The sequence below is a fragment of the Marmota marmota genome, unplaced genomic scaffold, assembly GCF_001458135.2.
Source record: "Marmota marmota marmota unplaced genomic scaffold, marMar, whole genome shotgun sequence".
NCBI lineage: Eukaryota > Metazoa > Chordata > Mammalia > Rodentia > Sciuridae > Marmota > Marmota marmota.
The window spans coordinates 36,812,996-36,835,506 of record NW_025999968.1 but is presented as its reverse complement, the minus strand read 5'-3'; the positions used below and the strand labels follow the sequence as shown (position 1 = coordinate 36,835,506).

Here is a 22,511-nt window from a genome sequence, read left to right as displayed (position 1 = left end):
GCTCAATCATCTATGTGTTTGAGGAAGTGTTAGATTCTAGAATTGTATAGCTGACTGCCTCCTGACTGCCCATTTCTCTAGTGACCAAAACAGGCATATCTGCAGCTCTGCTCATAAAGTCCAGTAAGGGGACAGGGCTTGTGCGCACTCCCTGCCAGGGAGGAGCCAGGAGCTCCCTCATTAGCACCACGGACAGCTCCTAGGAGATTGGAGGAGGGAGGGGACAGCTCCCTGCGCCACCGCCAGGAGGAGGGAGCACACTAGCGGGCAAGCGGGGGAGGAAGCGGAGAGAAAAGGAAGCAAGACTCCCGTCTGGGAGTGGAAGAAATCTGGGAGTAGTCGGAGCAGCAGGTCTTGGGGAGCTGTGCGGCAGCACTGTCCCCATTATTCAGGCAGACGCTGCTGAGTTTCGGAGCTGCTTCCCGGTCGCTCTGGGTGGAGAATGCTGTCTAGATCAGACTCCAGGTGAGTTAAGCAGAGAGGCATACCGAGGGGTTTGGAACTAGGGGCGTGGATTTGGGAGGTTACTCAGCTTCCCAAGTGTTGCCAGGTGTGAGATATTTCCCAAAGTCACCAGTAGACTTGGTCTTGGCAGTGGCTGCATACACTAGGGGTGGGCGGATGCGCTGTGGGCTGTGGAGATCCTCAGCCCTGGTGGGGGATTTGGATGGAATTCAGCTGAAGTGAATGGGGTTTTAAAAAAATGTCCCAAAAGGCAGACATTATATGTATGTTGATATAGAAGCTTATAAATGCAGAAATTAGTTTTTCTGTCCACCAATTTTGCCCTCCCCCCGCCTTGTTTCATGCCCAATTTTCCAAGCCAAGTCAAAGGACTGGAAAGGTGTGGAAGTAGGGAATATGGGTACTATGGAACAAGAAAATTTGTCCTCTAAATCCAGGATGGTTCTTCTTTCACCTTCTAAGTAACTCTTGTGCTCTGTACCTTCCATAAGCTCATTAAGGGGAACTTCAGACTCTCCAGACAGGCTTTAAAATGTGCTTGCAATTTAGCTTAAAAGCCATATTGATTCACTTCATTCCTCTTTTGTTCCCAAATTGGTACCTTTCTGTATTTAACAACACAACTTTTAAGTGGTTGACTCTTAGGGAATGTATTACTCATTTTGAAAATTTTATGTCACTGAAGAACATGATAAATTCACATTAAGAGGAAGGCAACATTATTTTCCTGGAAGGACTTCAGGAAAAATGATTGGTGGATAAATTCTGGGAATGAAATTATGGACTCTCCCCCCAAATTTCCTTAATTTATTTTCTTACATTTGTTTCAATTTTATATTTAATGTGTGTGTTGGGTGTGTCTGTATGAGAGAGACAAAATTCTTTAGGTATGAGTTTTAGAAATTGTTTTCTCATTAGCACTAACTTATCACAGTGGTCGTGAGAGTTTTCTAAATATTTTGGTTTTATGTGGCTGAGGTCTCTGTGTTTTTTAATTCAATATTTACTGGATGGACCTGGTTGAAGACTCCACTGGAGAATTGGTGAGCACACAATTAGTCAGATGGGCTAACATGCATTTTATTAGATTTGAAGTATACTGGTTATTTATCAAATAAATATCAGAATGCAATTGGGGAGTAAATTAAAACCTTTTACATATTTGCTAAATTCTCTATCACAATCTGGTATCATTTTATGTTTAAGAACGCTTATGGGTTTTTCAAATTGACATGTATGCATCTACAGTTTTCGCAATAGAAATGTAATATTTTGCTTTGCTCTTCTTCCCTTAATGCCAGTTTGGATTTAAATACTACTTGGATATTTAATGTAAGCCAAGATTTTTCACACATTTTCCTTTTCTAATTTCTTACAGAAGTTTTGAGAAACCAGAAGTATTAGATCGATTTTGCAGATTGAGACTGTTATTGAGGGATTACTTTTTCTATTTCTAAAATTTTTATAAATCCGTAATTTAGACCAATCCTATTTATATACCTTCAAGTTTAGTTCTTTTTCCAAACAAGTGAACAGCTACTTTTAATTGAGAATATTAAATGATACATGAATATGTCATATGAAATATATATATATATATAATTTATAGTTGTATTTGAGTACTAAGTATGTGGCCTCTAATTTTGCTTTTGATTTGAGGATTCTCTGTATATTCATAGCTCAAGTATTCTCAAGTGAGTCAGGATAATTAGTTCTGTGGTTCTTGTCCATATGAGATTTCAGGTCCTGATATGAAAAAGGTAACTTAAAATAATTTTCTGGAATTTTAAAATTTTCTCCTGGATCCTATAAAATATCTCAAACAAGGTGTTTGATACTATCATTTTAACATTTCTGAGAAAAGTGATCCTCTTGAGTGCTGAACAAAGCCTTATTTCTGTTCCTTTGTAATTTATTTCAGATAGTAGTGAGCAAAGCTAGAGGGGAAAGGAAAGAAGAGGATTAGGAGATAGAACATTTTATCTTTCAGGAAGGGGAATGGACTGTTGTACATCTTTATCTAGAAATATTTATCTCTAAACATATCTAAGCAAAAAAGTTTTGCATATGCGTTGAAGTAAAGTACGTGGTCAAATTCTAGTGTTCTTTATTGCTTCATAGACAGTCAAAAATAAAATGCGCAACTGTGGATCAATTATATCAGGGAATTATGGGTGACACTGTAGAATATGGACCAGAGTTATCCCAAATAAGGGGCACAAGAATGAGCAGTTTCTTTTTTTCTTTTACAAATTCCCATTATTGGTTCAGAGCTGTTTTAGAAACCAGGGACATTGCTAGGATTTCTGAACAATCTTGTACAGAGGTTGTGACAGTTCTGTTAGCCCAAGAAAAATTTAGGAAAGAATCATGGCTTGCTTTTTACATTGTCTGACCCAATTGCATGAAAATAATGAGAGTGGAATGAGAAATATTTGAGTGGCTCAGTGGTAAGGATGTATCATGGACATCTGTTGAGAAAAGTAAATTCTTTCTTTCACATATATGATGCCTATTGGGCCATAAATTTTTAGATTAAAATATTACAGAAAGTGTAAAATTAGATTTTGGACTTTCTTAAAAGTGCCCCATTTACTTCATTGCTCATATTAACATGAGTGGGGTGGGCAAGACATGAAATGCTAGGGAAATGATTGAACATCTTCAATTCTAGTGTATATGCCCTTGTTCAGATGATTATTCCTTCTGGCACTTGGCATAAGGGAGTATTAGAAAAGATTTAATGTAGAAAAATATGAAGAAAAGTTGTAGACAATGTTGGCAACTACAATTTGCATTGCAGTTGTTTCAATGCAAGAAAATTTTGATAACTACATTTTAGTCACTATTTATGAATAATGTAGGGGAATTATGAGAAAACTATGATGTTGACATTAAAATTTTTAAAAAATTTGTGAGTGGTATAATAATTGTATCTAAGTGGTATATAATTGTATCTAATATATAAAAGTGGTATATAATTGTATCTAAGTTACAGGTTCTTTATTCATAATTTGCTTCTTAGAATACTGCCAGACACAATAAGGGTTATATTGCTATTTTTTATTGCTATTATAATCTCCATATTTCTGCATTTTATTAGCTGTGTGAAATTGATCAAGATCCCTTTATGTAGTCTTTGTCCTCTATAAACTGAAAATAGAACAGTAGTGACCATTAACATATTATGAAGATTAGACAAAATCATATCTGTAAGGGGCTCTGTACATGCTGGACATTCAGTAAATATTTTTCTTGTCCTCCTACATATTACCCCATATGTCCCAACATCCCATTTATGGAACAGCTAAAAAATTTAAATTGAGCAATAAATATTCTACTATGGTAAGTATTGAAATGTTTGTACATATCTGTTCTGTGAAAATTAATAGGTGAATTATTAGTAATATTAACAAATGTTGAGATCATTAATATTATTGATACTAAACTCATAAGCTGAATTATGATTTTCAACCTATTTTAATGCACTTGTGTCAATTTCACTGAAATATTCACAGGACTGAAAACTTTAATAATGGGTTAATGATATATTCTACCTACTATTTCCTTCCTCAATTTTAATGTCTGTTTTGTACAAACATTGCCATCTACTACTTTCCTTCTGATGTTCTGTAACTATTAGACTAGAGAAGCCTATAATGATTTTTGTATTCATCATTCGTAAAGGGGAGAGCAGCATAATTGAGTATAGGACAATTTTAATAAGGAAAAGAAAATGTTTATGCCACAAAGGACTCCTTCACACCCTTAAAATAGTTTTGTATTGTAGTTCTACCAGTATTAAGTGAAATTCTTGTCTTTGTTATTTTATATTTGTTGTACCATAATTCATGTCTGGACTTCATCTACTTACATATAGTAATTTACTTTCATTTTTAACAAGAGGAAAAAATGGACACATTTTTAAAAATATTTCCTTGAAAAGTCTTTAACTTTGTTGGCTAAAGATAGCATCACAAAAGCATTGCTAGTGATATTCTGGAAAAGTAATATTTGAGTCGTTTTGGTATTGTCTGGCTTAATAGGATATAATTTCTGTTCAACAAGAAAAGATTCTTATGTGGAGATATTAGCTCTATCAGATACATGATTGCTCAAGGGCAGCCACATGGGATTATGGGAAAGGTGAATCAAAAAATCTTAAACTCTAAATTATACATACTCATGTATTCATATCAATTGGATGACAATGAAGGTAAAAATCTAGCTTAAGGGGTAAATATGTAATATGTAATACCCTTACCAAGATGTCTTGTTATCAAGTTTAAAACTCCATTTTCTTCTGGGATTTATGAAATTTGTAACCTGCACTTTTTTTCTTCTGTTGTAGAGTTTTATTAGTTTTTCACTGCTGCTGTAACAAATTGCAGTAAATTTAACAACTTGCACAACAGGTTTATGGTCTTAAAGGTCAAAAGTTTTAAAGTTGTTTTGCTGGGCTAGAGCTGAGGTTGTCTGCAGCGTTGGTTTTTTGTAGAGGCACAGAGAGGAATCCATTTTATGGCCCTTTTCTGTACCTAGTGGTACAGGTATGTTAGCCTTTGACCTCTTCCTCTGATTTCACAGTTAATTACTCTGATTGCTGTGTGTCTCCTTTGCCTTTTCCTCTTTGAATCTGCCTCTGTTACTTTATTTAGTAACTCTTTTGATTAAATTCATCTCAGTAACCCAGGAGAGTCACCTCATCTGGAAATCCTTATCCACATCAGAAAAGCCCCTTAGACAATATAACACAATATATTCACAGGGTCTTGGATTTAGAATGAGAACATATTTGGGGGTCATGTTTCAGCCCCCAAATGGTGGTAAATTTTTTCTGTCTTGAAATCCTGAAATTGCTTACTTCTCCATGGAATAACATAGAGTTTGAGAATAGCAGGGTTTTTATATACACTAGAAGGTATTGATGGAGAAGGTTTTGGACAATAGCTGCTGATCAATTAAATACCGTTAAAGTTATTAAATATACTTTTAGTAAAATATAAGATAACTTCATTTCTAGATGAAAATATTTGCTTTCATTAATATATTTTAAAGACAAACTATAGCTCTTGTTTAAGTAGCCTAATCTACATAGAAACCACAGAAATATTCTCTTTTTAAACTTCCTAGAATATAATTTTCAGTGGGATCAGGATAGTGGCCCCATAGTAATTGGTGCACTTCACAAATGCACATTGTGTAAATTTCACCTCAAGTGATATGTACTATTTGTAGTCTTAAATTTAAAGATAGTCAAGTCAGATTTTGAAATCTTTCTGAACCTCAAGGAGGACTATTGTGTAAGATCGATTCGTTTTTCCTCTTAAACCATTGGTCCCAAAGATAACTTGAAATGCCCTGCTTAAATTAATTTAATGCAAATAAATTCTTGCTGCCTCACAAGTTTGTCCTTCATTTTTTAAAAAAATTATGTTGTAAATGGATGTGACATGCTTTATTGTTTGTTGTGCAGAGAGCAGTGTTCTTCCTAAAAGCTCCCTCATTTGTCAAAAAGAAGCCATTAAGAGTAAAGTAAATTATCTTATCTGATCACAGTATTGCTATTGACCTTAAAACAATAAATTTTATAATCAGTACAATAGCTGAATAGTATTTTCAGTTGTACAAATTTCACAAGAAATCTTTTGTTGTGATACAAAGCTCTTAAAATCACAGGAAAATCTGGTTTTCTTTTACCTTATAACAGTGGAGAGGCATATAGTTTTTGTGTAATTGCTATCTCCTGGCTTTCCAGAAATTTTAACTTAATACACTAAGGTTTTGCATTTCTTTTAATATTTTAATGTCAAATAGACCATATTTTTGTGAATATCAAGTTAAAAATAACTTGTATTCTATGAAATTAAGCAAGGATGATTATCAGTGGTCATTTTTGTTAGGAGAAAAATTCTTTGGCATACAAATGCAAAATGATGTAGTGAAGGAAGGTGAGATTGGACTAAGGAACTCTGTTGATGTTTAAGTAATGCTTAATGAGAGAGCGAGTATTATACACACTTATTTGGCTCTCAGGTCCAGAGATAGCATAATTGTACAAGCAATGGTCTTTTTCTACATCGAAGGATCATCTCCTCCTCCAGCCATGCTGTTCCTCAGAATAAGCACTTCAATTGAGTTCTCAGAAACCTTAAGAAGGATGGTGTGATAGGCTGCCTGTACATATGGCCCCCTTCAGCAGGCCAACTGTTACTCTTGCCCACCCACATCACTGAGGACATATGGCGCTACTTTGGCTGCGGAAGCAAGTGTATGTGGACATGTCTTGGTGTGGGTATAAGGCTGCTGGTTGTCATCGTCTTATTGCTCATGCAACCAACTGTCTCAGTGGAAGCTTATTATCCATAGCACTAAATTTGAGGATGGTAAGTGATGTTGTTTTATTATTAATTGAGCTTTTTTAACCCTCTTGTTTGATCACAAGACTTACTAGATGTTTTCACTATAGAAGGAAAGAATGGCTTTTCTGAGAAGAGGAGGAGTCAGGTCTTTTTTCTTTTCTAGTTAAATTCTAACTTATTTTAAAACAAGAATTCTATAGAACCAGAAGAATAGAGGGATCAGAAATGCTGAGATAATTTATTGTGGAATAATTAATAAAATGCAAAGATGTTATTAGGTGGAAAAATAATGAAAATACATGATGAGGTATGTTGGAATGAAGAGTTATCTAATTCCAGCATAATTTATTTAATAGAGTTTAGAATTCTAAAAAAATTTTGAAACTTAGATGAATGTCTTCAGTATTTTAAATTCTAAATTTGCAAGATGAGAATTTTCAGTATTGCAGTAAGTGTGTACTTTTCAATGGTGGCTGTAACTCCTAGATAGAGATGGTCTTGAGCTTCAGTCAGGCTTGAAGGCAAAGCAAGAGGGCTCATGCTAAAGTGGGATTTGGGCAGGATTTGATTTAGACGACTTACATCAGTGAGCCAAGATAACAGAGTTGGCAGTGCCCTGTAGAAAAGAGGATGACACTGCAAGGCCACCTTTGCTGTCATTACTGGAAAATTTATATTTCAGATTTGTTGCAGATTTCATTTTGAATCTCATTATGATTTCACATACTGTATTAGGCAAATCTGAAAATTGTTTTCTAAGACTATTTGCTGAATCTTAATGAAATAGAATCAAAATTAGAAGAGGTAACATTAACAAAAGCAGTATTTGCAGATATAGAGATGGCAAATTTTGAAAATGCTTTTGAAGGTAACTTTTTGCACAAAGTCTCATTTTATTCTTGGTACTATAGCACTACGATTAATCAACATTAAGGTAGTAGGTGAAATATTTGGCAATATAAATATCAAAGACTCCTGGTAATGGTGATTGATGAACAGAATACAGAATCATTATTGGCACTTACTGACTCTGGGAACTTCAGTTTTCATCTTTTTTTCACCTTGTTATAACACTGAATGACAGCTTAAAATTGTCTGTCCATTGAAAAATATATTTTCTTGGAATACCCCTGTTTATTTATTTTGGGGGATCACTGTTAGTGGTGAGATATTAAATAATGAATATATTATACCAAAGTGACAGTTCCAGTGGTACTTAATAAAATGAAATTAAGCAGGTTTACTACCAAGAAATATACTGCATTACTTTTACTAACAGAAAAATAATTGCAGATCATTTTATTCAAGTTTTGTTAATTTTTGATATGTACATACATGTATTTATAACTGACTTCCCTTTATCAGGTCTGTGCTTGGACACACATAATCACACAAAATAAATCTTACAGATCTCAGGCCAAACATGAACTTTAAGGTAACTATTTCAAGCACACATAAAGTGTGGCAAAAAATAATCCTGAAGTGGCAATATGGGAAACCATAAAAATGATGACAAAAGAGGAGATGGTGGTTAAAAACACTTACAGATGAATAATTTTTATTTAAATTATCTTCAGTTTTTAGCTGAGGAAATGAATGTAAATGAAACTACTGGGCAAATTAGTCCTATTTGTTGTCTATATGTACATATGTGTTATAAATACAAAATGGATGGCATATTATTTACCGTATCCTCTCTAATCTGTATATGTACACATATCATGAAATTAGACTACATGCGATATATACATATTGTGTACTTTCATTTTTGTATCTATTTTCTCATTTCAGCAGCAGCAGAGAAAATAGAGTAGTTTTCATTTGGTAATTTGATCTCATTTTTGATTTTCTAGTCTCATATATATATATGGGTTTCTATTGTTTCCCCTCCCTCTGTGACTAGACTTCTAAAATAAAAAAAAATATCTTTTAATCCTTGATATTTTCAAAGCAACTTCTCTGTAAAGAGTGTGTAAGGCATGTATCCTTACTCCTTAACAGAAAAGTCATTCTAAAACTAATTAGAATGTAGTAGCACTACTGCAACTGTCAATCAGATATTTAGCAAATGCATTAATGATTGAGCAGACATCATTTCACATTTAGTATCTGGCATGATGTTGAGTCGTAGAAATATAGGTATACACAAAACTTGGTCCCTATCTTCAAAGTTAAATGTGTAAGAGGAATAAATTAGTGTCTGAAAGTAAAGTTTTTATGTACTCCCTGCTTCAAGGAGATTGTGTTATATTGTTCACACCATATGGAAGCAATTTCTCAATCCAGCCTATGAAAGAATAGAAGGGGAGAAGTAGAGCTGTTTGTTGAGCTTAAATTTGAATATTTTTATAATTAAATTATTTCATATTATACAATCTCAATAAATTTTGAAATATATGATAGTTGGTCTTTCAAATCAGTAGATGATGATTCACAAAATGGTGCTCATACAATTAGCTATTTTGTAGTTATAACAAATGAAAATGCACTATTTGTAATTACTAATTCTAGAGTAGGTATCAGGTTCCTCAGAATATAAAGAAAACCACCATACAGCAAATATTAATTACACTATTGGGGTGAAAATTAATTTTCTAAACATATCCCTAGCCAAAGACAAACAGAAAAGGAAAACATTTATGGATTGAAACTTTTTAAATATAACACTATTATATTTCAAAAAGTACCCTAGGTAGGTATAAAAAGCCAATGTAAAATTCAGGAAAAATTATTTGCATATTTAACACGAACAGATTCAGCAAATCAATAGGGGAAGATTAGTAGTTTAACCAAAGAACAATGTACATTGGCAGGAAGCATAAAGAAACTCATAAGCACTAATAAATATATTAGAATTTCTATTAAGCAAAATGTAAAAAAATATGGGGATACTAATATTTTTATTCATATTATAAATTCATGTAGTCATAAAACCTGTGATTTTCTATTATAACAGTGATTTTACCTGAAAGATTATCATGCCTATTATGAGCCTTTAAAATACTTTTTAAAAATGTACATTATTTTTAACCAAATATATTCTCATATTGGGGGAAATACTTTGTTTTGTAATTTTTTCTGTTACTAATAGAATAGGTATTAGAAGCATAAAAAATACATGTTTTCATATGGGTAGGCTGTTTTCCATCAGTCTTTTTTTCAACTTTTTCACTTTCAAAAGTAGATTCAAACATCTGAGCACAGCCTTTGCTGCTGAAAACAGCCTTTCAACTGTAAGCACACACATCACTTTCCCTGAATTTCACTGAGAATGGGGCCCTAACTATCTTATCACAAACCATATTTCAAGAATGATTTTGGGTCTTAGTAGTACTGTACTCTGTACTCTGGGCTTAACTGGTTGAGAAAGAGGTTTTGAAAAGAAAGCTTGTTGGTGTATCTCTTTTATTGGGAAAGCTTTTATTTACTTAAGTGTTTTGTTGCCTCAGTGTGATGAGTATCTATCTGGCAGTGGAGTTTAGTGGAACAGATGCTTATTGTGATATATGAGATGAACTTGCTTTCCTCAGCACGCATGGGCATGCAGTGCATCTGGCTTCTGCACATAAAAGTCAATTATGTTCCAAAATGTGTCTCTGTGCATTACACAGATTCTTAGGGGCAGACCCCTTCCTATTCCCTCAAAAGGGGACTTTGCTTCATTATGAAGTTCAAGTTAGACAAGAAATTGAAGGATACTAAATTGCATACTGTCTGAACAATTAATGCTACAATTGCACACCAACATCATAAATCTTGCAGAGAAACTCTATATGGGATGTGGGGAGAGGGTAGTTTCTGTGTGCATGAAACAAAAAAATTGTTGTATAGCAGAATATAAGTGTGAATGTGGCATGCATAACAAATGAAATCCAGTACAGAAGAGGAAAATGAGTGGAGGCGGAGGAGAAGAAAAAAAGGTAAGCTTTAAAAAGTAGGACGTGTGTGTGAAGTGATAAAGTAAATACCATTATTAAGCATGAGGGGGAAGAGCAAGCAAGCTGACAGCAAGGAGTTTAACTCATGTGCACATTCTGTAATGGGCAGAAATTGGAACTCTTGAGATATGGCAACTATAGCTCCTTTTCTATTTTCTATATAGACTTTAAAAAGACTATTTTACTTTAAAAAGACTATTTGTGGCTTGGCACAGTGCCACATGCCTGTAATCCCAGTGGTTTGGGAGGCTAAGGCAGAATTATGAATTCAAAGCCAGCTTCAGCAATTTAGTGAGGCTCTAAGCAACTCAGTAAGACCTTGTCTCTGAATTAAATATTTTTAAAAAAGGGTTGAGGATGTGACTCAGTGATTAAGTGCCCCTAGGTTCAGTTCCCAGTACCACAAACAAAAACTATTTGTGTGTAATGAGTTAACATCAAGAACATAAGATTTTTCTAGAATATACAAAAATGAAATTACATTCCAGTAGCTAAGACTTTCAAAAACTGCTTTTGATACAAATACTTATAAAATGTATTACTTAATTGACATAGATAGCACTGCATTGTATATAATTTTAACTCTCTTGATCACTTAGTGTATGAATAGAATAAGTACTCTGAAAAAATGTCCACATCCCAATCTCCAAAACCTGTGGATATGTTATGTTACATGGCATGGGACTATCAGGGTTGCAGGTGGAATTAAGTTTGCTAATTACCCAACTTTAAAATGGAGAGATGATCCTGAATTATCTAGGCAGGCCCGCTGTAATCACAAACAAATGTTATAACAGCATTTGTTCAAAGGGATCAGAGTTAAAAGAAGATGGGATGATGGAACCAGATTGGTTAATGTACTTTGCAGATAGAGATGGGGATCTATAGCCAAGCAATACAGTAGGTCTCCAGAAGCTGGTAAAAAAAAAAAAAAAAAAAAAAAAAAAAAACCTCCTCTGAAGATTCTTAGAAAAGCAAAACAAAACAAACAACGCAGATCTGTTAATACTTTGATTTTAGCCCAATAAGACCTGATTGGGTCTTCAAACCTCCAGAACCATTAGAAAGAAATATATTGTTTAAAATCAGAGTTTCTGCTAATTTGTTATTATAGTAGTGAGAAAAAAATGCTGACACTATTGTTTGCTATTGTTTTTTTTTTTTTTCTTCCTATAGTGTATAGTATTAAATTTGCTGTTCTGGAAAGCAATTGAAGTGATTTTTAAAGAGCCAATAATCACAATAAATAAATCTGTATTTTATTGATTTATTTTATGAAAAATGATTATACAATGAGTGTGCATAATGAAGTATCTTTTGAGGGTTCATAAATTCATAAAATTGTTCTTTGACTACATGAACTTGGATGAAGCCTCAAAGATTGTATTGAATTACCTACAGTCTTTCTGGGATTATGAGTCATTGCTATTTGAGTTTAAGAGTACCATAATCTGGGTTTACTTTGACCAATACACTCAATGAAGGACAGAGTTGTAAGTGTAGGTTTAGTTAATTGAATTAAAGACCAAAATGAGGCAACAAGAGATGCATTTATTTATTTGGCAGTCCCAAGGATAAAACCTAGGGCTTTGGGCATGCCAGGCAAATCCTCTACTGCTGAGTTATAACCCTATCCCAGGATGCCTATATCAAATCCAATTTCTACTATCCATTCTAGCCATGCATTTACTAAAGATTTGTACACAGAATATTGTTAAGATGAAGACACAGTTTATTAATGAAATCAGATGAAATGTGCTATGCTGATAAGAGAAGCTGCTGGAGAAGAATAGAGTGGAAAACTTGGTCATAGCTGGCAGTTTTCTGAACCACAAGATCAAAGTCATATAAGCTTTTAAAAGGTTGACTTCATTCCAACTCTCTTACCTTTTATCATAGGTCCAAAATCTAAATCAGTATGTTTTTATACAATGGAAAACAATGAATTTTTAATGAAGCTTTTAAATTTTTGCACATTTGAGTTTAGTTTCTTTATCTTCTGTAAACTACACCTAGGAAAATAGAAAACAAATCTGTCAAGTAGCTGATTATTAGATATATAGGGAACTGGTTCTCCATAATGAAGAGAGGCTTTGTAGCAAGGGAGTGAAATTCATAAAAGCTCCTAAAATATGGAAAAGATCTGGTTGAAATTAATTGTAGAGCTTTCATGACAAATATCACCTTCCATACTTTTTATGACTATATTTTCTTTATTTTCTGGGATTTATGATTGATCTCATCAAATTCACAAATTAAAATCTGTTTTTGGTAACTTTAACAGTCATATATTTTTAAGTTCCCCAATTTCTTAAGACTTCTTTGTTAACAGTTATTTTGAGTATATTTCACTAAAAGCATATATTCTAGGTTTGGCCTGTTTATAAATTCTTGCAGTGTTTATAAGGAATAACATGTTTCAGAAGCTTAATCTAATTGAATCTGGGCAGCAAGTTGAATTAAAAAATAACTTTAATAAATCATAGATTCTGATTTAAAATGTCTCCATTAAGCTTTTTAAAACAATTTAAAAGTTCACTAATGTGATTCATTTACTTGGCCCTAATAGTAAATTTTTTTTTTTTTTTTTTAATGAAGATCAGTTGAACTTGACAGATATCATACACCAACTTTAAATGGTCATGACAATTCCTGTAACTCATTTAGAAAATAATTATTTCCAGAATCACAGTGCTTGGACCAGAAATGCAATTTTAAATATCTTTAACACTTTAATTGAGAAATTAGCCTGATTTCTCTTTGGCATGCTTTTTCAGATAGGATTCTAGCTTTGAGTGTGAATAAAACTTCAGAACACTGAAGGAGCTGGAAGATAGGCAACAGGATGACCATGCCCTCTCCACATTCCTTACCCCTATCACTTAAAGAGCTTTATGGTAAAAAAAAAAAATGGAACTACTTGGATGTAACATATAAAATTATGAATTATACACATATTCATTGAGTTCAGTTATTTCCTGTTAAATTGAAAGAGTCCATTTCTCTCCTTCATTTCTTGAGTTTGGGAAAGAAGTTAGGAGTCTCATGGAATATTTTAAGTTTATGTCCATTAAAATCAACACATACAACCTGTGGGTGGAATTCATACTCTTCAATTTCCCATTGCAGAGAATTTCTCTTTGAGAGGTTAAATAGTTAATTGCAATGCTATTCAGCTAATTTTTAACTGAGACAATCAGCATGTCTATTTTTCTCTAAGACCATTTCTCATTAAGCTATTTTTCCACATAGTATTAGCTTGTGATTATACATGATTCTATCAGGTAGTGCAGAATATATGTTGCACACAGAATACAGAGTAAAACAAAGCCTATTTATCATCCTGTTTCGTTTTCCATATTCTCATGCAAAAAGCTGCTTATGTAATTTACCCAAAGCCATGGTGCCTACATAGAGCCAAGAGATTGATTATTCAGACCTCGAAACTGGGAACACCTAGAAATATGTAAAACAAAGCACATTCTGTTTTAATTTAACACATTCTAGTTTTTCCTCTCAATGTAGATTGTCCCAAAGGAAAATGCAATGCATTTGCTTTTCTTTTTTGGAATATAGAGATAGAAAAAGACAATGCAATGACTGAAGATCTGTGGCAAATGCCTATATGCTTGTCTATGAACCATTTAATAGCTTTTTAAATTTTTTTCCCTTTTAAGTTAGTGCTATGTAGGAAAAATCAGCAATTTAAAGATGCAAACTAGCTTGTAAAACCAAGTGTACACCTATCCATTGTGCAGATATTATACCTGCCTATTTTCCCCTAAATTTTTAACAAGTATCTACTTAATCTCTAAAGAATTTGAGTCAGGGAACTCATCCAGATGCTTTATTTTGGCCAGGTGAGCAAGAGTTTAGCCTCACTGTAGGTTACGTCTACTTGTTTTGAGTCCAACACCACTGGGTTACTTTGACACCTTGCTCCTGGCATAAAGATGACTCATCTCAGTCAGTTGTAGAATTGAGCTCTTATTATGACCAAGTTCACTTATTTTTTAAGAAGATTTGTTACAATTCTTCAAAATCTTTATTCTTGAAGAATATGGAATGTCTTGTTTACTTTCAGTGTGCTTTCAAAAAATATGTGTTTATGTAGTGAGCTTACTCTGCTCATTGAACAAGATGGAGTAAATTTTATAATATGAAGAGAAGTGATTTATAAGATTCAGATAATTTTGAAGACTCTATGCCATTGGGTTATATACCTTTGTGTTAAATCTGGACTCTTTTATTATTATTATTTGCTAAGCTACAAAGAACTGTCAGAAATGGCTGTTGCTATGTTCCACTTTGCCTTTTGAGTTACCTTCAAGTAAACTTGGTTGATATCAAAGAATAACTTTCCTTCTCACTTTCTTAAATCAAGACATTTTTCCCCCCCATCTTCCACATATCTAACACCAAAGGTTGAAAAGAGGATGAGGTAGTTGTTGTTCTTCCCTATTAGAACTTCCAGAGTGCTAATTTCTCCCCTTCTTGCAAATGATAAGATTACTTTGAAATTCAAATTCTCAGAGTCTTAGCCATTCTCCTTTCTTATTGTTGACATCAGGAGATTTCCTGTCACTCTTGTCTTTTAAGAGTTCAGATCCTTAATCAAAATCTTCAACTAAGTCTTGTTGTCAGTTACCTCAATGTCCAGATGAAAGAATCATGAAAACATCCTGTTCTCTCCATTTATTGATATCTTTATCTCTATTGATTTTTTTCCTTCTACTTTAGTTGCTCCTTTTGTGAAATCAGATTTTCTATACCAGCAGTACAGATGCAAATATCCCCCCTTCTGGCTGGACATTGTTCCTAGATCATTTGCTACAATCCTTTATCCTACTTGAGATTTTCCCTAGCCCATAACTTCTGCTGCTCCCTTATAATCTATCAGTACTCCCCTGTCTTCAATTTCTACAATTTTTACTTTAGATGCCATAGTTCAATGTTGACACTCCTTTGCAAATATTCAGAGCTGCATTTCCCTGCCACAAACAGAACCAGTTTTTGCTTCTCTCCCTCTGTACACTTTTCTGTATTGATGTCCCCATGTGTGTCACTCCAATTACTTTCTTTGTAAACACACTTTTGAAAAGATCTAAATGTCATTTCTTTTAAAAAGTATTTTATTGGTACATGTTATATGGAATAGTGGGTTTCACTGGGGCATATTCCTACAGGCACATAAAATAATTTGATTAAATTTACTACCCAGGATTTCCTGTTGCTCTTCCATCCTCCATCCCTCAGACCTCCTCACATCCTAACAGTTTTCAAGAGATTTCCTCATTTTCTTTCTTCCCTCTAGCTTCTATAAATGGAAGAAAACACATGGCACTTTTCTGAGTCTGTTTTATTTCACTCAATGTGTTCTCCCTCTCCATCCATTTTCCTGCAAATGGCGCGATTTTGGTCTTCATGGCTGAATAATACTTCATTGTATGTATATATACACACACCATATTTTCTTTATCCATTCATTTGTTGAAACACAACTAGACTGGCTTTATGACTTTACTATTGTGAGTTGTTCTGCTATAAACATGAGAATATATTTATCTTTAAAATATGCTAAAAAGACACTTCTCAAAAGAAGTAAAGATAACTAGCAATGATAAGAAAAAATGCCCAACTTCTTTAGCCATCGGGAACATGAAAATTAGAACTACTCTGAGATTCTCTAGAATGGCAATCATGGAGACCTCAAATAACAATAAGTACTGGTGAATATGTAGGGAAAATGGAAACCTTATGGACTATAAACCAGTACAGCCACCATGTAAATCAATATGAAAGTTCCTCAAAAATCTGAAACCGTAACTACTACATGATCCAGCTATTCCATTCCTTCATGCTTACCCAATAGAACTAAATATTAATTTTATAATACCGTGCTAATTATTTTCACTTTGAGATTCTCTTCCAGACCCTCTCTTTGAGAATCCATTGCTTTTTTGAAAACAGCATTTGCGTAATTCATATAATGTGCTCTATTTTTATAAACATCAGTATGGTGTACCACCAACCATTCTGATATCTAAGAAGTTTTGAGTCATTTTATTCTTTTATACATGCTGAAACTGTCTAATTCAATAATCCTATTAAAATGTGATTCCAAATAGATTTAATTTCTCTAGTTATTTTGAAATAGTTATGTAATATGAATAAATCTTGTATAACCAAGTTAAGATCATCTATTTGATATTTCCCCAAAACTCTTGTCTATTCACTCCCTTGATCAAATTTGCATGGGCCCACACTTTGTAATAATCTCTCTCTTACATTGCATTTCTGCTGTTGTCTCTCTTTCCAGAGGGAAAACACTAGGTGTGCAGGGGCCCTGGCTTGCTTCTCGTTTACCACTGTAGCCAACTGGTATCATATCTGTCATGTATTTGTTAAGTAAATTAAATATATACCATTAGGTCCATTAAAGCCCCCACTCTGTTCACTTTGTCATTTCCAAGGCTCAAAGTTTCCTCATCCTAACTTAATAAAGGAGATATGGGACAGATAATCTTGTTTCGGGATAGCTCAACTTTAAGCTTGCTTGATAGAACATCAGGGTAGGCAGGGATGGTTTTAAGTTATTTCATAAGTTCCTATGTAGAGGAGGAGGAAATTTACTCCCCTTCTCTGGAAAGACTTGAAACCCCTATGACTCCTATGGGCTCTAAATTTTTAGGGTTATTACTGATAAACTGTAGCTTTGAGTTTTTTCTGTCATATTCTTTAAAATTATCCAGATCTGACTTTTTTTTTGTTGTTGTTGTTGAAAATTCTCACTGAATAAGAACTTCCATTAAGATGATGAAACTAGGTTTATATGAAATCTTATGTATCTGTAATCTTCATATATGTAGTTTTGTAATCCAGTTATTCCTAATATCAGAATGAAAAATTATCACCTGGATGATTTATTATGGTGCATATTCCAAGGCCTCACCTCCAGAGGTTCTGATTTAGCTTGTCCTCAGGACATGCTACATGTATAGGTCTTTCATTTTACCAGACATGCTGGATTACTCTGAAACAACATTTACACACCATAATTTGGAAGACAGAGTGCATGTTATGGTACATTTAAAGATGTCTGGTTATTAATAATAAAAAAACTAAGTGGTTTATAAGATTTCTCTGAGCTAATGACATAGCACAATTTTAATTACTTTAGAAATTACAGGAATCAAGAATATTTTTTATTTCTCAAAATTGTAGAGATTGAATTTTTAAGAAATAATTTGTCAAAAAATTAAATGGGGTCAGTATCTAGGCTTCCTGCCATTGGCTGGTCTCTCTAGTCTAAGCATGGTGTCTTAGAGTGTTATTTTTTGCCTCTTATTTTACTGGAAAAAAAAGTGAAAACATAACCAAGTACTCTATCTACCTGTAATTTTCATATACTGCTATATTAATTGGGCATATATTGAACTTTGACCATCACTATTAAAGTATAGGTATAGTTTGAATTGAGATAAGCTCAGTCTGTGAGAATTTATTAATGTCAAAAATACGTTTTAAAAATGACTCAATGGCATCTAGTCTAAGGACAATGTTAAAGTAAGGCTCCAGTATATATCTTAATCTAAGTTATTACTGAATGTAAGTCATGAGATGGCTTCTAATGAAAATTTCCCATTGAAAAAAATCAATGTTAATAACTGGAACTCGAGAACTCTAATGGGCTCTGCTGTGTTTTTCTGGCTTACATTGTGTTCCTAATATGCTGAGAAGAGGAATTGATGACCTGTGAGCTATGGTCACTTCCTGATCTCATCTGATTCTTTGGTCTCTAGTTTTAAGAGGGTGATCAGACAGGTTGCTTTATAATGGAGAAATTGAGCAAAAGGAACATCAACCTGGAGTCTCATTGGCACAGTCCTGCTCTCATTGGAGGACTTTGATAAAGAGGCCTGTTGCCAAGAGAGGCACTTAGAAGGAAACTGCTACAGTGAAGAACTTCTTGAAAGAAGCTACTATACAAGCTGATGCTGGAAGCTGACCAGAGCTACCTTCTTCAGATGATAATGAAGTAGTATTACTGCTCTGGTATAGAAATAGACTCTAGGAACCAATTTTCTCCCTACATAGTATACCTATGCTCATTGGCTAAGTTTGCTCACTGCGAATGAAAATATTTAGATGGTCTATATGAGAAGTAGAATATTTGGGAGTGGACAGAAGAGATTTTGAAACTGGCTGCAGATATCACCTGCTCTGTAATTGAAGCTGCTCTACTAACTGGAAACTTTCACTGGCTTTTGTAATAGGTGTTTTACAGACACTAAATTCAGGACTGCCCTTTCTATTTGGCACCTCCAAACATAAACCATCCCTCAGACTAGGTGGTTGCACTGTGGGCTCATAGACCAATGTTCTGGAGATAGATGCCTTATAAAATGGAATCACCCATCAAAATACCCCATAGTGATGTTTACTCTAGAATTTTTGCATAATCAACCTAGTTTTGCTATTATACAAGACAGGAAGTACTACAACTACATTCTTAAAGTTTTTCCCTTGGTGACTTAAATACTTGATTCAATGATGCTCATCTTGCTTTTTCAAGATGTGTTTACACAGTTATCAATCTGAAGGCCTAACTGCTGACTGAATAGCAAATCTATTGACAGAAAAGCATAATGAGCCTAACTATTTATGGTTTACGATTTATTCCAATCTTTAAAGAGTAATATGTGCAAGTAAAATTATATGCAATAGATACTTCCAATCTAGTTTAATTCTATATACAAAGTGTTCAAAAAATGGGAGAAATCAATGGCATATATTTATGGCACGTAGTGAACGTTACCTTATTTTCTGCTTCATTGAACATGAATCGTTTTAGATTTTTGTTCTCATTAGAATTAAAAATGCATTGACTTTTACATTGCATGAGCCCAGTTCTTAATTTCAAAGTTAGTTAGAAAGTTGATTTTCATGTTTATAGTATGATATGGACAGCATATAGATAACGAATCATAGTAAATTGGCATTTATGAAATATTAGTTTTCTGCAAGCATCAACTCAGAGAGGAAGGTTACATTTTCTCTTCATTACAAATACATTTTGAAAGTCATCTGTTCTTTAAAATTGTTACTAAAATAGATAATGTAACTGTTTTTTAATATGCCAGTCCTTGCTGAATAGTGTTTTAATGTTGCTTTGTATGCATTATAAAATGACTAGTAGAAATTTTGCAGAAATTAAGGAAATATTACATAAAAATAAATTACAAAAATGATTCATTAAAGGGTAATTTAAACTTTAAGAGTGAATTTTAACATTTTGGTACCAGATAAAACTCATTATATAGTGATTAGAATGGGATAAGAATTTAACAATTAGTGGTTGAAAGAGCATATACTTATATCCACAGATAGGTATACATATACCACTAGGGTTGGTCCTTAACAAGAGCTTCTTGTTTTAGTCCCTGCTTCCTTAATAAATAGTCATTATATTTGCTCTTTTATAATATTATTCATCCTTTCTTCCATAAAATTGATACTAATGTGTTTGTTGGGGAGATTTTCCCTGGACACAATTTGTTCCAGAAAGGATTGATGATTTTAGAAATTAATAGTTTGATTTCATTAGGTTCTAATGACTTTCAGTTTGAACATTTGATTTTTATTTCAAATACCTGCGGCTCTATATGCAAGTGAGTTCCTTGCTCTTCTCAGCATTATTTTTGTAAGGGTTACTGCACTTCAGCAGGACAGTTTACAACTAAATTCCTGTGTAGTGATTAGTCATTCAGAGCATAGGCTTTGATGTCACGCTGCTTATGATATCATGTGATTGGGAATTGTGCGGCTTTTCTCTAAGTCATCATTTTCTCAACTGAAATGGTGCTTTGAAAGTGCTTAGAATTTCTGAGAACTAAGTGAGGCAAAAAATTAAGGCATTTAACACAGTAAACTAACCTCAAATATAGTATATTTTAAGGAAAACTTTAGGACTAAGGTTATCGTTGTCTTTATCATTTAATATTACCCAGGAATTTGGATATATCATTTTAACCTTCTCAGCCTGTTTGCTTGTTTAGAATGAGGAGACTGAATTAGATGGTTCTTAAATTTACGTTTAGCTCTGATTCTATGAATCTGAAATGAAATAATGTCAAGTGAGTAATTAAATCCTGTTCTTTCTTGATGTGGGAGAAAGGGAGAAAAGACAACTTCTAGCTGTCTGGATTCCTCTCCAAATTTTCTACAACTATGTAGCATTTTGAATAAAGGTATTTATTCCAGAAATCATTAAATTTACTTTCCTTTTATATTTTGTTAACTGAACAAATTGGGATTTAGGAGTAGTCTTCTCTGACTTCAAATTTTGATTTTTGTGATTTCTCTATGTTCACCTGTAATTTTAAGTTTGCAGTATTAGTTTTGAGTATATGAGTGTATTTAGCTAAATTTACCAATTTAACAAAAATCCCATTTAAATCAAAACTTAAGAATATTTTGTGAGATATCATGCTAAATATCTTGTTCATAAATATATTGAACAGTCATGTTTTGTTTATGTATATGAAGATGACATGGTGTTTTTAATGCATCAACCTACCTAAATAACAAGTTAGAAATATTGTCTGTGAACAATTTATTGCATGATTGAAGTTCAATGGGTACTTTAGTGATACTTTTTAAGCATTCATAGATCTAATGGCCTATTTTGCACAAGGATATTGAAAAATATCATTTGGATGACTGTTTAGAATATGAAGTTAATGATGAATGAGCTTTCATATTAATCATTATCGTGAGAATCCCAAAGGGAGGTGTGGTTTTTAAATGTATGTCCTTGTAAGCCGGATAATTCATAAATGCACAAAGCATATTAGATAGGGGACTTGAGTGGTAATATATTTAAGAATGTAATTTATTATTCTTTTCACACCTACTCTACTCAATATGCAGGGTTTAAAATGCAATGGCCAGCAGACAAGGAAGTGTCATTAGAAGAATGTGGACATGGACTCCTGGGCTGCTAATGATTGTTATCTTTTGGGGTCAGCACGGGAATGGACAAGGCCAAGGTAGGTGCCAGCATGTTCTAACACTTGAACACTGGATGTGAGTTCCACTTTAGGATGAAATTACATCAGTCTTTGGTTTGATGGTTGTGACAATTTGTTGTAATCTTTCCCCAAGATTTTGTCAAAGTGTACCATTATGCTTTTGAATCAGTTAAATTGTACTAGAGTTAGGTGTGAGTTGGTGTATCAAATTCAAAACCATCTTTCTGAAATTTGTTTTGCTTGGATTTAGTAGATACTGCATGTGTGTGTGTGTGTGTGTGTGTGTGTGTGTGATTTTAGAAAAGTACAAAGCATTTAAAGGTTTTATATTTTGAAGAGAAGTTTTTGAATCTGTTTTTGTTAGTGACCTTTATGGTATATAGATTGATTTCAAAAATATTTTTGACGTGATATTCTTCAGAAATTAAATGCAACACTTGATGATTCTCATTGCCAGAGCAAGTATTTTGGGGCAAAATTAGTAATGGAGTAGACCTGTGATGTTGTGGCGTTCTGAAATGTCCTTTGGAGAGTAGAAAAAGGTCATAGATTTTGTAATAATGTTTTCAGTATATTGTTTGGTTGAGTAAATCTATGGAGCGGATTACACAAATGCTAGTGTCTCTGTGTGTGTATTTCATGATAAATATTGTATTTTTGGAAATGTGGTGGCTACTCAGATACAAATTAAAATTTATTGTATATGATTAAGA

General features: G+C 33.5%; 1 protein-coding gene across 1 annotated transcript in view; it reads left to right on the top strand.

Annotated features, from left to right (window-relative positions):
• The first annotated feature begins 259 nt into the window (after nt 1-259).
• The window catches only part of Robo2 (roundabout guidance receptor 2), a 1,565,243-nt gene continuing 1,542,991 nt past the window's right edge, over nt 260-22,511 (top strand). The window contains exons 1-2 of the mRNA XM_048803919.1: nt 260-465; nt 21,698-21,816. Coding sequence (XP_048659876.1) covers nt 21,711-21,816 — 106 coding nt within the window. The 5' untranslated portion in view covers nt 260-465; nt 21,698-21,710. The remainder of the gene's footprint in view (nt 466-21,697; nt 21,817-22,511) is intronic.